This window comes from Lactuca serriola, chromosome 6, assembly GCF_051521515.1.
Source record: "Lactuca serriola cultivar US96UC23 chromosome 6, Lser_US96UC23_V15, whole genome shotgun sequence".
NCBI classification, from domain to species: domain Eukaryota; kingdom Viridiplantae; phylum Streptophyta; class Magnoliopsida; order Asterales; family Asteraceae; genus Lactuca; species Lactuca serriola.
In genome coordinates, this window is record NC_136413.1 from 160,272,565 (window position 1) to 160,284,952 (window position 12,388).

The 12,388-nt window shown below is 30.6% G+C and overlaps 1 protein-coding gene across 1 annotated transcript; it reads right to left on the minus strand.

Annotated features, from left to right (window-relative positions):
• Positions 1-3,585: 3,585 nt before the first annotated feature.
• LOC145060325 (uncharacterized) lies at positions 3,586-4,200 on the minus strand. The gene has a single exon (XM_079008014.1). The coding sequence runs from the start codon at positions 4,198-4,200 to the stop codon at positions 3,586-3,588; it is 615 nt and encodes a 204-aa protein (XP_078864140.1).
• Between the last annotated feature and the right edge of the window lie 8,188 nt (positions 4,201-12,388).

A 12,388-nucleotide genomic window follows, 5' to 3' on the forward strand; every position in this document is an offset into this window, starting at 1 on the left:
AATCGATCAATCACATGAGGAGAGAAACAGCGGGGCACCCTCCCCTCACCATTTCCCCGCAAGGCCTAAACCGCACCCACAATGTAGTGTAATAGGTTTCGGCTCCTGTAGCTCTTTCCCGCACCACTCCTCCCGATCTTATAAGCATAAAATGATTCTTTTATGACATATTATTTTTATCATGATTAATTATTTTTATATTTTAATAACACAATAATGTAAGTCTTTTGACTTCTAATAAAAAACGAAATAAAAAAAAAAAGATAAAACCAAATTTGTGAAAACATATTTTTACAAATTAAAATTACATAGAGGTATCTATTTTAATATATAAATTAGAGAAAATGACAAATTAGTTCAACAATATTTTTTTGAATTTGTTCATTCAGTCCCTTAACTTGTATTCATGCTTTATGAGAGAATAAACTTGTTTTTGTCGTGTTTAATTGGTCTTTTTTCAATAAACGAACAAGTAAGCCGGTGACTTTTTTGCCACCTCATCTATGGCACTGACTAGGCGTCAATGTATGCTTTTATTTTAAAAATTAAGTGGCCTATCTATCTATCATTTCCCCTAACCTCTCTCTCTCTCTCTCTCTCTCTCTCTCTCCAATGTTTACGCATTAATATGAGTTCTTGTTGATGAAGAACAAGAACATCAAATCAGACTTTTTGCAACTAAATGGAAAATATTTCTGAAATCTATTTCGTCTCCTCTCAGCCCCCTCCTCCCCGTTCCAAATTGAAATCTATTTTATCTCCTCTCGACCAGATTTTCAAATATGAATATGATGTTTTCTAGGTTTAGACCCGATGATGATTTGATCAGAATTGGGGATATCAACACAAGCAAAACTCTCATGAGGTAGCAACATAGGAGAAACATATTCCCAATTATGTATCACGAAATCAAAACGAAAGAAATAAAAGGATCAAAGCTGATAGATCATCTGGCATACCCACAATCAGGGTTAGTGTTAGGTTTTCTGGTTCGATGGACAACGGAAGAGATGATGGCGATGATGGAGGATGAGGAGTCACCATTATAAATGAATCTCTATATCGTGAGCCTCTATGAAAACGATCAAATTCATGTTCAGATCATGTTTCTGTTAATTTTTTCTGTTTCGATTTCGACCTGTTCAGATCACCCAAGATAAAAACCCTAAAATCGAATGTGTTCTTGAAGAAGACGATGAAACTCACAAGCAAGGATGAATCAAATCTGGAGGTTATGAAATGGTTTACAAATTGACGATTAACGATTCAACGTCTTTAGATGTGAAGAAGCTACGAAAAGAAACAACAAAACATGATCAATTATTTGAAAGAGAATTGGAAGTAATGGAAGATTGGACGTCATTCTTCATGGTACAAATTTATATAGTTTTGACTTTTGAGGTTGAATTTAACTTTAAAAGTCAAATTGATTATGTGGATTGCCACGTGCTAGCCATGTCATGATGACTGGACATCTAAATCTTCTTCAATGACTGTGTGACATAGTGGACATGTTATTTTAGGTTAGATGGACGAAACAAGCAAGTTCACATCTACGTTATGTCTCATAAAGTACGAAAATAAGTTAAAGGACTGAATGATAAAATTCGAAAAACATTGTTAGACTTATGTGTCATTTTCCCTATAAATTATAGTTATGGATTTAATTCAATGTTGAATTTAGATTTATGATATAATCAAGTAATTGTTATTGTAAATGCCAAATACAACATTAAATACTTTGTAAAATGCTTAACGTTATTTTCTTTTAATCAATCCGTGTAAAACACCGATTATTACCTAATGTTTTACTAAAAAAACATAAATGTTATTGCAAGCATAAAAAATAATTTATAAAAACAATTTATATATCTTTCAATTAAAACACCGCTCCTCATATAATGAAAATACCAATCCAAAACAATGAATAAAATTCTGCTAGGAATACTTTATTTTATTGTTGTTCGCTAAATAAACATAATTTTTTTAATTCGGTTATAATACTTCATTTCATTCACTTTTCGATTGATGAGTTTTATAGGGGTTTTAAGAGTATTCATTTGTTTCTCGTATAATTGATTGTTTAAATTTCAATTATGAAATAGGTAAAGCAAAAGATGAGATTGTTTGGACACACTCTAGTCTAAATAAGCATAACATTTTTGTTTTTTTTTCTTTGTCTTGTTTTTGTCAGGAAAATCGAAGTTGTACAGAAACAAAAAAAAGTGAAATATCGTGATGGATCGATCAAATGTTCCTTTCAGTTTGAGTCGTGTCGATTTTAAAGTGTATGTTAGTTTGGGGGTAACATTGACCGATGAGTGATCAATAAGCTAAATTAAATATGAGTCGATACATGAATTTTGATACTTGTTTTTAATATGTTATTCTTTTGAATGTTTTTAATATTTGTTCTTTTGTCTTGACTTTCCCTTTTTAATGTTTTTTTTTTCGATTTTTTTTGGAATGGTACTTTATAGATGAAAAAAAAAAGAGAAATTGAATTATCATGGTAATTAATAAATATTAGTTATAATCGTACAACGAATGAGAAAACAAATGTACAACAAGTTGCGTCGTTAAGCCTTTTTATATGGTAAAACCGATTCTTTTGAAGACTACATCCATAGATCTAGGGAATATAACATTGCTATGCATGATCCGTTGTAATCTACTAAGAAGCTCCACCGCATCTGGCGCAAGGAAACCAAACCTATCAAATGCAAATGGTATGAACACATGTTAATTTTCCATGCACGACTTCTCATGTTTGGTGACCTTACATGTATCAACTTTTAATGCAACATGTCTAGCTGTGAAACCCCTAGCCCTCAAGCCTACAAGAGGGGATACCCATGTAAGGTCCACACATGTGTGTTTCACTCCAACCCATCCAAAAATCAAAACTTTAGCCGATCTAAGGGTTGACATTCCCTTTGTCGGGTCAGTCAGGAAATTCACAGAAGGCTCTTTCTTGGTGGAAACCCCCGACACGCTTAAATATGTCGACTAAAACATCCCTAACCATATTGTGCTTGTATTTGAACCTTGGGAGTTCTTTGCAATGAACTGCATGCACTCCAAAAAAGTCCAAACATGCCTTGCCACACACCGAACATATCTCGTCGGCTGAGAATATTGGAATCATGTGTCAATATTTGAGGATGGTACGATACTTTACAAGAGACATATGTTGACCAAGCCATCTATAGGGATAGCTAGAAGAAAATCTTGAGCATGTGGTGCACGTAAATACTGGAAGACTTCTTTCTGACGAGCCGTCATGTTGAAATGCACTTCCATATCTTGGAAAATTTTACTAAAAAGATTTAGAGGGGGGGGGGGGGGGGGCGGATGGGCGGTGTCTTTAGTAATAAAACTGCTAAGGTTAATGTCTGTAAGCTTGTTACGAAGAGAGGCTAATGCATAAACATAATCAAAATCCATACCATAAATGTCGCTATCCTGTAAGATGTGGTCTTGCAATTCCCAAGATTGGGCCCTTGAGGCAACAAAAGTGTATGAGGTCGCCTCTACTGCCAAGTATAAACCCAAACCACCAAACTGAATGGGTAGGGAAACAAGTCACCGTTGTATGTCGCTAAAGAAAGGGCCACCACAAACCACAATGTCCTTAATCACCCCGCGCAACCCATTGTCGAAGAACAACACCGTCTCCTCCATGTGAACGGGTTGGCATGCCCTTAGCCCAAAGAAAGGTTTAGCAATACTCGTACAAGACCAAAGTAGATGGAGCTCACTTTGCGGATCAGACAATTGTGGAAGAAAGCGCATCAAATTCATAATGTTTTCAACTCTCTTTATGACTAAGCTGTTATTGAAACTAGCATCTCTACTAATAACTCCCCCAAGAAGTTTCACCCCCAATGGCGGCCTCCCGATGCCAACTGGGAATAGCCTCTCACGCAGCTTCTGATCATCATACGAGGGCCAAAAGAGCTCGTTTTTCTTGATATTTAACTCAAGGCCCAATTTTGGGCCAATAACCTTAATGATGTCTAACGCTTTGGCCACCTCCTCAAAATCTCCAACAAGTGTGTCATCATCAAGGTACCATGCATGGAGAAGAAACTTGTAATTGTCTCTATTATTATATAAGAGTGGGTGCAACACAAGGGTAAAGAGAAGTGGTCCTAAAGGGTCTCCTTGCTGAACTCCAGTAGTAGACCAAATATGCATGTCTCCTAGATACAACCTTGCTGTTTGACCTCATAGGAATTCTACCCAAAACGATAACTTTTTTTTTTCACATCATGGTAATTACTTATTTCGTTTTTTTCACATCCAAATAACTTTTTTTTGTATATGTCTAGATAACAAACTTGTTGGAGGTGTTCATATAGGACCATTATGGTAACTTATATATATATATATATATATATATATATATATATATATATATATATATATATATATATATATATATATATATATAACAAACTTGTTAGAAATGTTCACATATAACCGTTATGACCGATTGTAGCAAGTTACAACTAGTCATAATGACCATATGTGAACACTTCCAACAAGTTCGTTACATAGATGTGTACACAAAAAGAAAGTTACCCAAATATGAACGAAACGCGCGAAAAGGTAATTACTTTGCTAAGTTAATTTCCCTTTTTATTAAAGTGGTCAATTATAATATTTGCAATATTAATATATTCAGTTATATTTTCTTAAAACAATATTTATTAGCATTTATTAGCATTTAAATTGGCCACGACATATTAAGAGTCGTTTTTGATAGCATAATAGTGCTCTGGTTCGTTACATAGATGTGTACACAAAAAGAAAGTTACCCAAATATATATATATATATATATATATATATATATATATATATATATATATATATATATTGTATGTTAAATTCCTGTAGTACATGAAGCAAACTACGTTAAAGATGATGTTCTTCTTGATGTTATTGGTCTTCGTCTCTGATACTTTTAGTCTCTATTATAGTGCTCTGGTTCCTGACTTGTTTATTTTTCTTTAACAAATTTAACATGCTTTGCACGTACACAAATCTCAAATCTTTTGCTTGACACGGTTATCGGTATAAACGGGTGGTGTGACATGGATGGTGATTGCCATATTTATTGTCGAGTTGGTATGCCAACATATATTCTTAATTTTTTCATGTGTACATAGTAAATTTTAATTTTTATATTTAATATTTTAAACAACAAAGTTCTATAAAATGACGATGTGTTTTTTCAATGTCAAATCAAAAGTTTTTATTTTACCATAGTAATGTATTTTAAAAAGATATTTACCAAAATAGTGTGGTTTTTAAAATATTTACCATTTAGGTTATATTTTATACCAAATTAGAATTAGAAGGTAAAATAGAAAAGAAGAGAAATTGAATTATCATGGTAATTACATTTTTGTTTTGTTCACATTTAGATAACGTTTTTTACACATCTAAGCAACGAACTTGTTAAAAGTGTTCACAAATTACCATTATGACCGGTTATACAAGTTACAGCCGATCATAATTGTCATATGTCAACATTTCCAACATTTTCGTTACCTAGATGTGTATAAAAAAATTTACCCAAATGTGAATAAAACAAAAAGGTAATTACCATGATCGGTCAACGTCCCAAAGAGGAAAAAAAACTAACATTGAACTAGTAAAAGGAAAAGTTACATGCAAAAATATTTTAGTACCGGTAAACACCATTCAGATTTGATTAATTACTGTTATTATATTTTTCATTTTTAATGTTTTATATTTTTGCAAGTTTTGCTCATATAGTCGGTCTTTTTCTTTTTAGTCATTCAAAATAAGAGGTTCTTGAAATTCAAAATGGAGCAAAATATAGCAAACTAGGCGAATGCTCGCGCGTTGCACAGAAACATCTATATAACTGAAATCTTTACATGTTGTTTTTAAATATAACCATAATGTTATTGTTAAATTTGATATAATAATTCGTATACTAAGGAGATATAATATATTGATTATTTTGAAGAGTAAATTACACGAATGGTCCCTATGGTTTGGGGTGATTTGCGTGCTTAGTCCCTAACTTATTTTTTTAACTCGGAAGGTCTTTACTATTTGTTTTTGTTACGAGCTTTGTCCCTACTGTTTGTTTTTGTTACGCGTTTGGTATCTGTCTTACCTAAAAAGACTATTATTTAAATAGGGAAAAATTATAGGGTATGTAAGGTAAGGTGAATGGGTGGGGTTAGGGTGTGTTTATTTAAATAAATTAGAAAATCAAGGGAAAATAATCTTTTTAGGTAAGACAGGGACCAAGTGCATAACAAAAACAAATAGTAGGGACATTCCGAGTTAAAAAAATAAGTCAGAGACCAAACACGCAAATTACTCTAAACCATAGGGACCATTCATGTAATTTACTCTATTTTGAATTATATGATAATTCAATCTTTTGAATGACCTCTACCCGTGGGTTACTCATGAATAAAATAAAATATAATATATAGTAATGTTATTTATAGCTGTAGTTATTATTAATTAAAAATTTTATTTTGTTTAAAGTTTTAATTTCTATCATTGTAATTATTAAAATATCAAACATTTTTTTTTATTTTAAAGGTAACAATATAATCATTTATATAGAGTTATTTTTAACTATTGTTATTATAAGTTACTTTAAGCTAATTATTCGAAAACTCTTAACGATTATAAAAATATCATTAGGAAATATTTTAGTTAAATTGATATTACAATTTTGTTTTTGCATTTAACACTATAATTTATCATTTTTAACTATTCACAAAATATTCTTTTGGTTTTTTAAGTGGACCTGGAATTTATATTGAAGTTGATCTTCTAATGTTATATTTAAATCAACAATTTAAGTATTTTGTCCAAATTGTTCAAAAGCTGTAGCTTTAAATTGATAATGGTTTACATACAACAACATATTAATTCTAATAAATTAAGTATAATATGATAAAAGTTAAAAACATAACTTTATAAGTAGAAGTAAAAATATTATTTTAATATTGAAATTTAGTTTATTTATGATTACAATTTAGGTTTGATACTTATTTAACATTATTAACCAACTTATAATCATTATTAGAAAGACACTACAATTTATCACTTTTAACTATTTACAAAATATTCTTTAGGTTGTTTAAGTTGAACTAAAATTTATATTTAAGTTGATCCTGTAAAGTTATATTTAAATTAACAATTTAAGTATTTTTATACAAATTGTTCAAAAGTTGTAGCTTTAAAATGATAATGGTTTACATACAACAACATATTAGACCTAATAAATTAAGTATAATATGTTAAAAGTTAAAAACATAACTTTATAAGTAGAAGAAAATATATTCTTTTAATATTAAAATTTAGTTTATATATGATTACACTTTAGGTTTTATATTTATTTAACCTTATTAACCAACTTATAATCATTATTAAAAAGAAATTGAAAAGTCATGGGAGTTTCAAATGAATGTGGTGAAAGGAAAAATGTTAGCTTTATAAGTATATAATGATTTGACCGCATCAAAACGTTTATGTAGATTTGTTGCAAGATTAGAATATACTGACCAACGAATCCGACCGTTAATCGATTGAGATCGAGGGCAATCTAAATCCCCCACCCACTAACCAGATCTCACATAATTGTGGTCAAGTGAAAGAAAGTAAAGAGATGATCGGTCATCTCCGAAACAAAAAGAACGGAGAACTAAGTTAAAAATCATTCACTTGATTTTTTTTTATTAAACCTCGTTTCAAAGATAATTTTTTATTTTTTATTTTAGAATAGATAAAACATATACATTGTCAATGAACCCTCGACATTTTAGTAAAGAAACATCTTTAATAACATTTGACAATGCTATGCAAATGATCTTTTGGACATATAATTAATTAATTACATACAATAATAATCATTTCAGTCTAATTATTATATAAAATAGTTTTTCTAAAAACACAACGTTCTGAAGTGTTTTCAAAATTTTAATTTGTATAAGTAAGTTGTCGAAAATAGAAAACACTAAAAGTATATATATTTTTTTACAAAAACAAATACCTAAAATAGAAACCGAGCAAAAAAAATATGTTATTGATTCAGGGGCGGGCTAGGTGGTTTTCGGGGTAGCTCGGGACATGGTTGTCAAAATCGTGAAAGATATGAAAAACATGTTAAATCGTAAACATATTGTATTTGAAGTAGGATCGTAAGATCTTAGGTATGATCGTAGGGTCGGGATCCGATCCAATCCTACCTTTCCTTATTATTATTATTTTTTTTGTAAATAATTTTTTTTACAACATTATGTCTTTTACCCTTTACTAATTTGTCGTTTATCATTTTGTGTTGTGACTTATAACTAATATTTGAAAGTTTTATAATTTTTGAACTTTGAAATATTTTTAATATTTTAAAATTATAAATCAAAATTATAATTTATTTTGTGGGATCTTAGGATCTCAATCCCAGCCTTTTAAACCAAAAAACGATCCTACGTAGGATCCCGATTTTGACAAACTTGGCCCGAGATGTCATCAAAAATTTCTAATAGTGTAATTTTTTTCAATAGTATAATTTTTAGTTTTTTTTAACCTATCCATTTATTTCTTTTTACTTTCATTTTGACTCCACCACTATTTTCTTTTTTACTTTACCCTTTGAAATATGAATAGGCAATTATATTATATTATATGATTGACCGTTGAAAGAAAAAGAAAAAGAAATTGAAAAGGACAGAATGGTAAATAAATACAAAATGGACAAGAAACAAGTTGATTGGAGGAATATTATTGTATTGATGTTGAACGCGGCCTCATGGGATTGGCCCAAGTTCACGTGCCTTCACATGGGGGTGGGAATTGTACGGACTGTCTTTGTTTTTGTTTTGTTTTTGTGGGGCCCACAATGAGATCCATTATTGAGGTTGGGGGAACACGTGGGACTGTGCTACCACGCACTAGTGGGGACACCTAATCATCATCCGACATCATGTCGGCCCATACATATGTCCTACTCACTCTCCCTCTTTTCCCCGTTTCTTTACTACCCTTATTTACATTCTATCACAAAAAATTGAAGTGTTTTGTTAATTTTTAAAAAATTTATAATGTATTAATATATATTTTTTTAAAGAAATGGATCACCAACACCGGAACAAGTCGTTTCAAAGTCGAATACGGATCAAGCTTTACGTAGCGGTTCGAACTCACAGGACCATACTTAAAGCAATTTTGGAATTCAATATCAAGATACATTATATTTTAGACTTCGTAAAAAATAGAATGTGATCGTGACAATATTAAGATATTATGGATCAATTATTTCTTCTTTTACTTGTTTATGTATTTTTATGGATTATTAACCGAAAAAACATATTTCGTAATGCAAAGAATATGTCCGGAACAAAATGTTAATGTGTAGGGGTTTTGTCGGATATAGACAGTTTTAGGGTTGAATTCCAAAAAATAGATAAAATTTTTTTTTTGAATTTCCAGGTATAGAAATGGATTCCGCGGATGTGAGCTCTAAGGGCTCTGCGGAATTAACTGTAGCTCTAAGGGAGCTTTGCGGAACTGTTCTTCAGCGTTCATTCCTCGGAGGGAGCTATGTGGAATCGTTCTTCAATTTTTACGGATCGATTCCTCAGAGGAAGCTCAATGGAATTGTTCTTCAGCGTTCATTCCTCAGAACTGTTCTTCAACCTTTTTTTTGAAGGATTGATTCCTCGAAGCCACACTTAATTCTGCGAAGCCCATGGAGCACACATCCGCGGAATCCATCTCTATACCTGGAAATTCATTTTTTGTGTCTATTTTTTTTAAATTTAACACCACAATATAGTTTATATCCAACAAAATCCCTAATTTGTATGATATTGTTTACCATTTATATTCAATTTACAAATACCGGTTGTAATTGTTTTGATGTTACTTATGGTTTTTTTTATGGTAAAGCTGATATATATGGGGCACGATAATTTGTGAACAATTATACAATCAACTGAATATGATATTTACAAAAGTTTACAAACTTATTCATTTCATAGAAGTAGAGAAAAATAAGCATCATAAATGTAAGTACAACCTAAGAAGGTTCATATACATTTTCAAAATTGTATTAATTATTTTTATAAATTATATTTTAAAGTTTTATTTTTACGAATATTGTGATACATGAATTTGGCAAATCTGAATTTTGAAGACTTCCAATTAAAAGTTTATTTGGTACCGGAAAACCAAATGTGGTCTATCGGGCTATTACATGGTAGAAATTTAAATGGTTACAGAAGATTAACTATGAGGTGGGTGTTGATGTAGATCTAGTATGATTTTATAAATATATATATATATATATATATATATATATATATATATATATATATATATATATATAAATATATATATATATATATATATATATATATATATATAGAGAGAGAGAGAGAGAGAGATTCAAATGTTTTTCATATTTATTGTGTGCTAGAATACACCAATAATAATTTAGTAAAAACTAAATTATTATTTAATCAAATAAAGATAGATATTAAATCATTTCCATATCAAATAATATCCATAATTATAATTTCTTTTTTATGGAAACTAATAAATTCGTTATTAATATCAGCAACGATATTTTTTAAGAATAAATTCGCATCTAGATGAGTTCGTATTTTGTTTCATGGCCCACTAACTCAAAATACAACAAAATTGCTTAAAACATAGAAAACGAGAGTGTATTCTAGTAGAATGAGAGTTTATTTTAGAAAAATGAGAGTATATTTTAACAGAATGAGTGGTGCAACTTTGTTGTATTTTAAGTGTTGAGTCCATAAACAAAACACGAACCCATACATGAAAACCTAGATGCGAATTCATTCTGAAAGAATGTTGTTGCTGACATTAATGACGAATTTAATTAGTTTCCCTAAAAAAGAGAATTATAATTATGGATATCATTTAATATACATACAATTATGGAAATTAATTAATATCTATCTTTATTTAATTTCTTTAATTATATAATTATTTAATTTTATTAAAATTTTAATGGTGCATTCTAGCACACATATACACTCACACACGCACTTCGAGTCATAAATACTTTTGTTAGAACATATACATATGGCTCATATTGAGGTTGTGCTAGGGCTACCTAAAGATCCTATCATCAATCAACAACCTGGAAGTATTGTATGATGATTTACCCCAGTAAAGGTGCGTGGTACATTTGATAATAAGGGTACCACATAAGATGACGGTTTGTCACATGGGTTTGAAGTAAAAAGTTAATTTTATATGTAGTATACTTGTTATTGCATTGTTGAATATTTAACAATATATAACCATTAATTTAATGAAGGATGACACTATTACCCCTATACAACTGGATACCCCATGAGATGAGAGGTTATTACAGGAAGATGGATAAGTACATGTCTACAATACAGATCGATATTGTATGTATCGATGCATCCTCAAATAATGACGACATCATTGAAGATGCACAGTTAGATTACCAAACACCACCCTTAGAACTTAGGCAAAGGAAACGAAAGATAAATGTTTTGATTTAGTTAAAGTCTCTATGGGTACAGATGAAAAAGAAATGAAGTACCTGCATATGCCCATCCTCTTTGGAAGATTGCATGGATGATAGTATTGTCAATATATTTGAAAAGCGCAATGGTTCGGTGATGGAGTTTTGGATGCTTCCAAATGAGGACATTGACAACGACTAACTGTAATGTAAGTTTTCTATGTTTGCTTGTTATCATTATATAATAAATAATTAGTTAGGTTTCTTACACTTTTTTATGTATATGTTGATCGACAACACATTATGCTCTAGGTATCCTTGCTTCTATAGCAAACACCTAATGATGCTTAGTAGACAGTTTTACCATCAACTTTCAATATAGATGTAAAGGATTGGCGTAACATGGCTGATGGAAGCCTTTACTCCAACTTGGTTTGAATGTGATAAAATATACTTGTGTTTTGATTACATTACATAAGTGTTAGTCAGCTATAAAAAATATAATAATATGTTATTTCCAAGTATTTGTGCGACTATACATCCCTATAAATATAAAAGATGCCCACTATTTTTTAAGGGTTTTCGATTTTCGATTTTGCACGCTCACTATCTACAATAGTTAAAAGTCTTGGAATTATTGTTCAGAAAATACACCCTAGTTTAGAACTATATGAGCGCGTATCAAAAAAAATAATAATGTATATCCAATGTTGGGGTACCCATCCCATTGATGCAAATACCTTCAAGAGTTTAACACTTAAACTTGTGATGGCGACAAACAGACCACAGTAAACCGACGAAAGAGGGGAATGTGGAGTTTTTGTATGTTGGTTCCTAGAGAGTTTGACCACTAA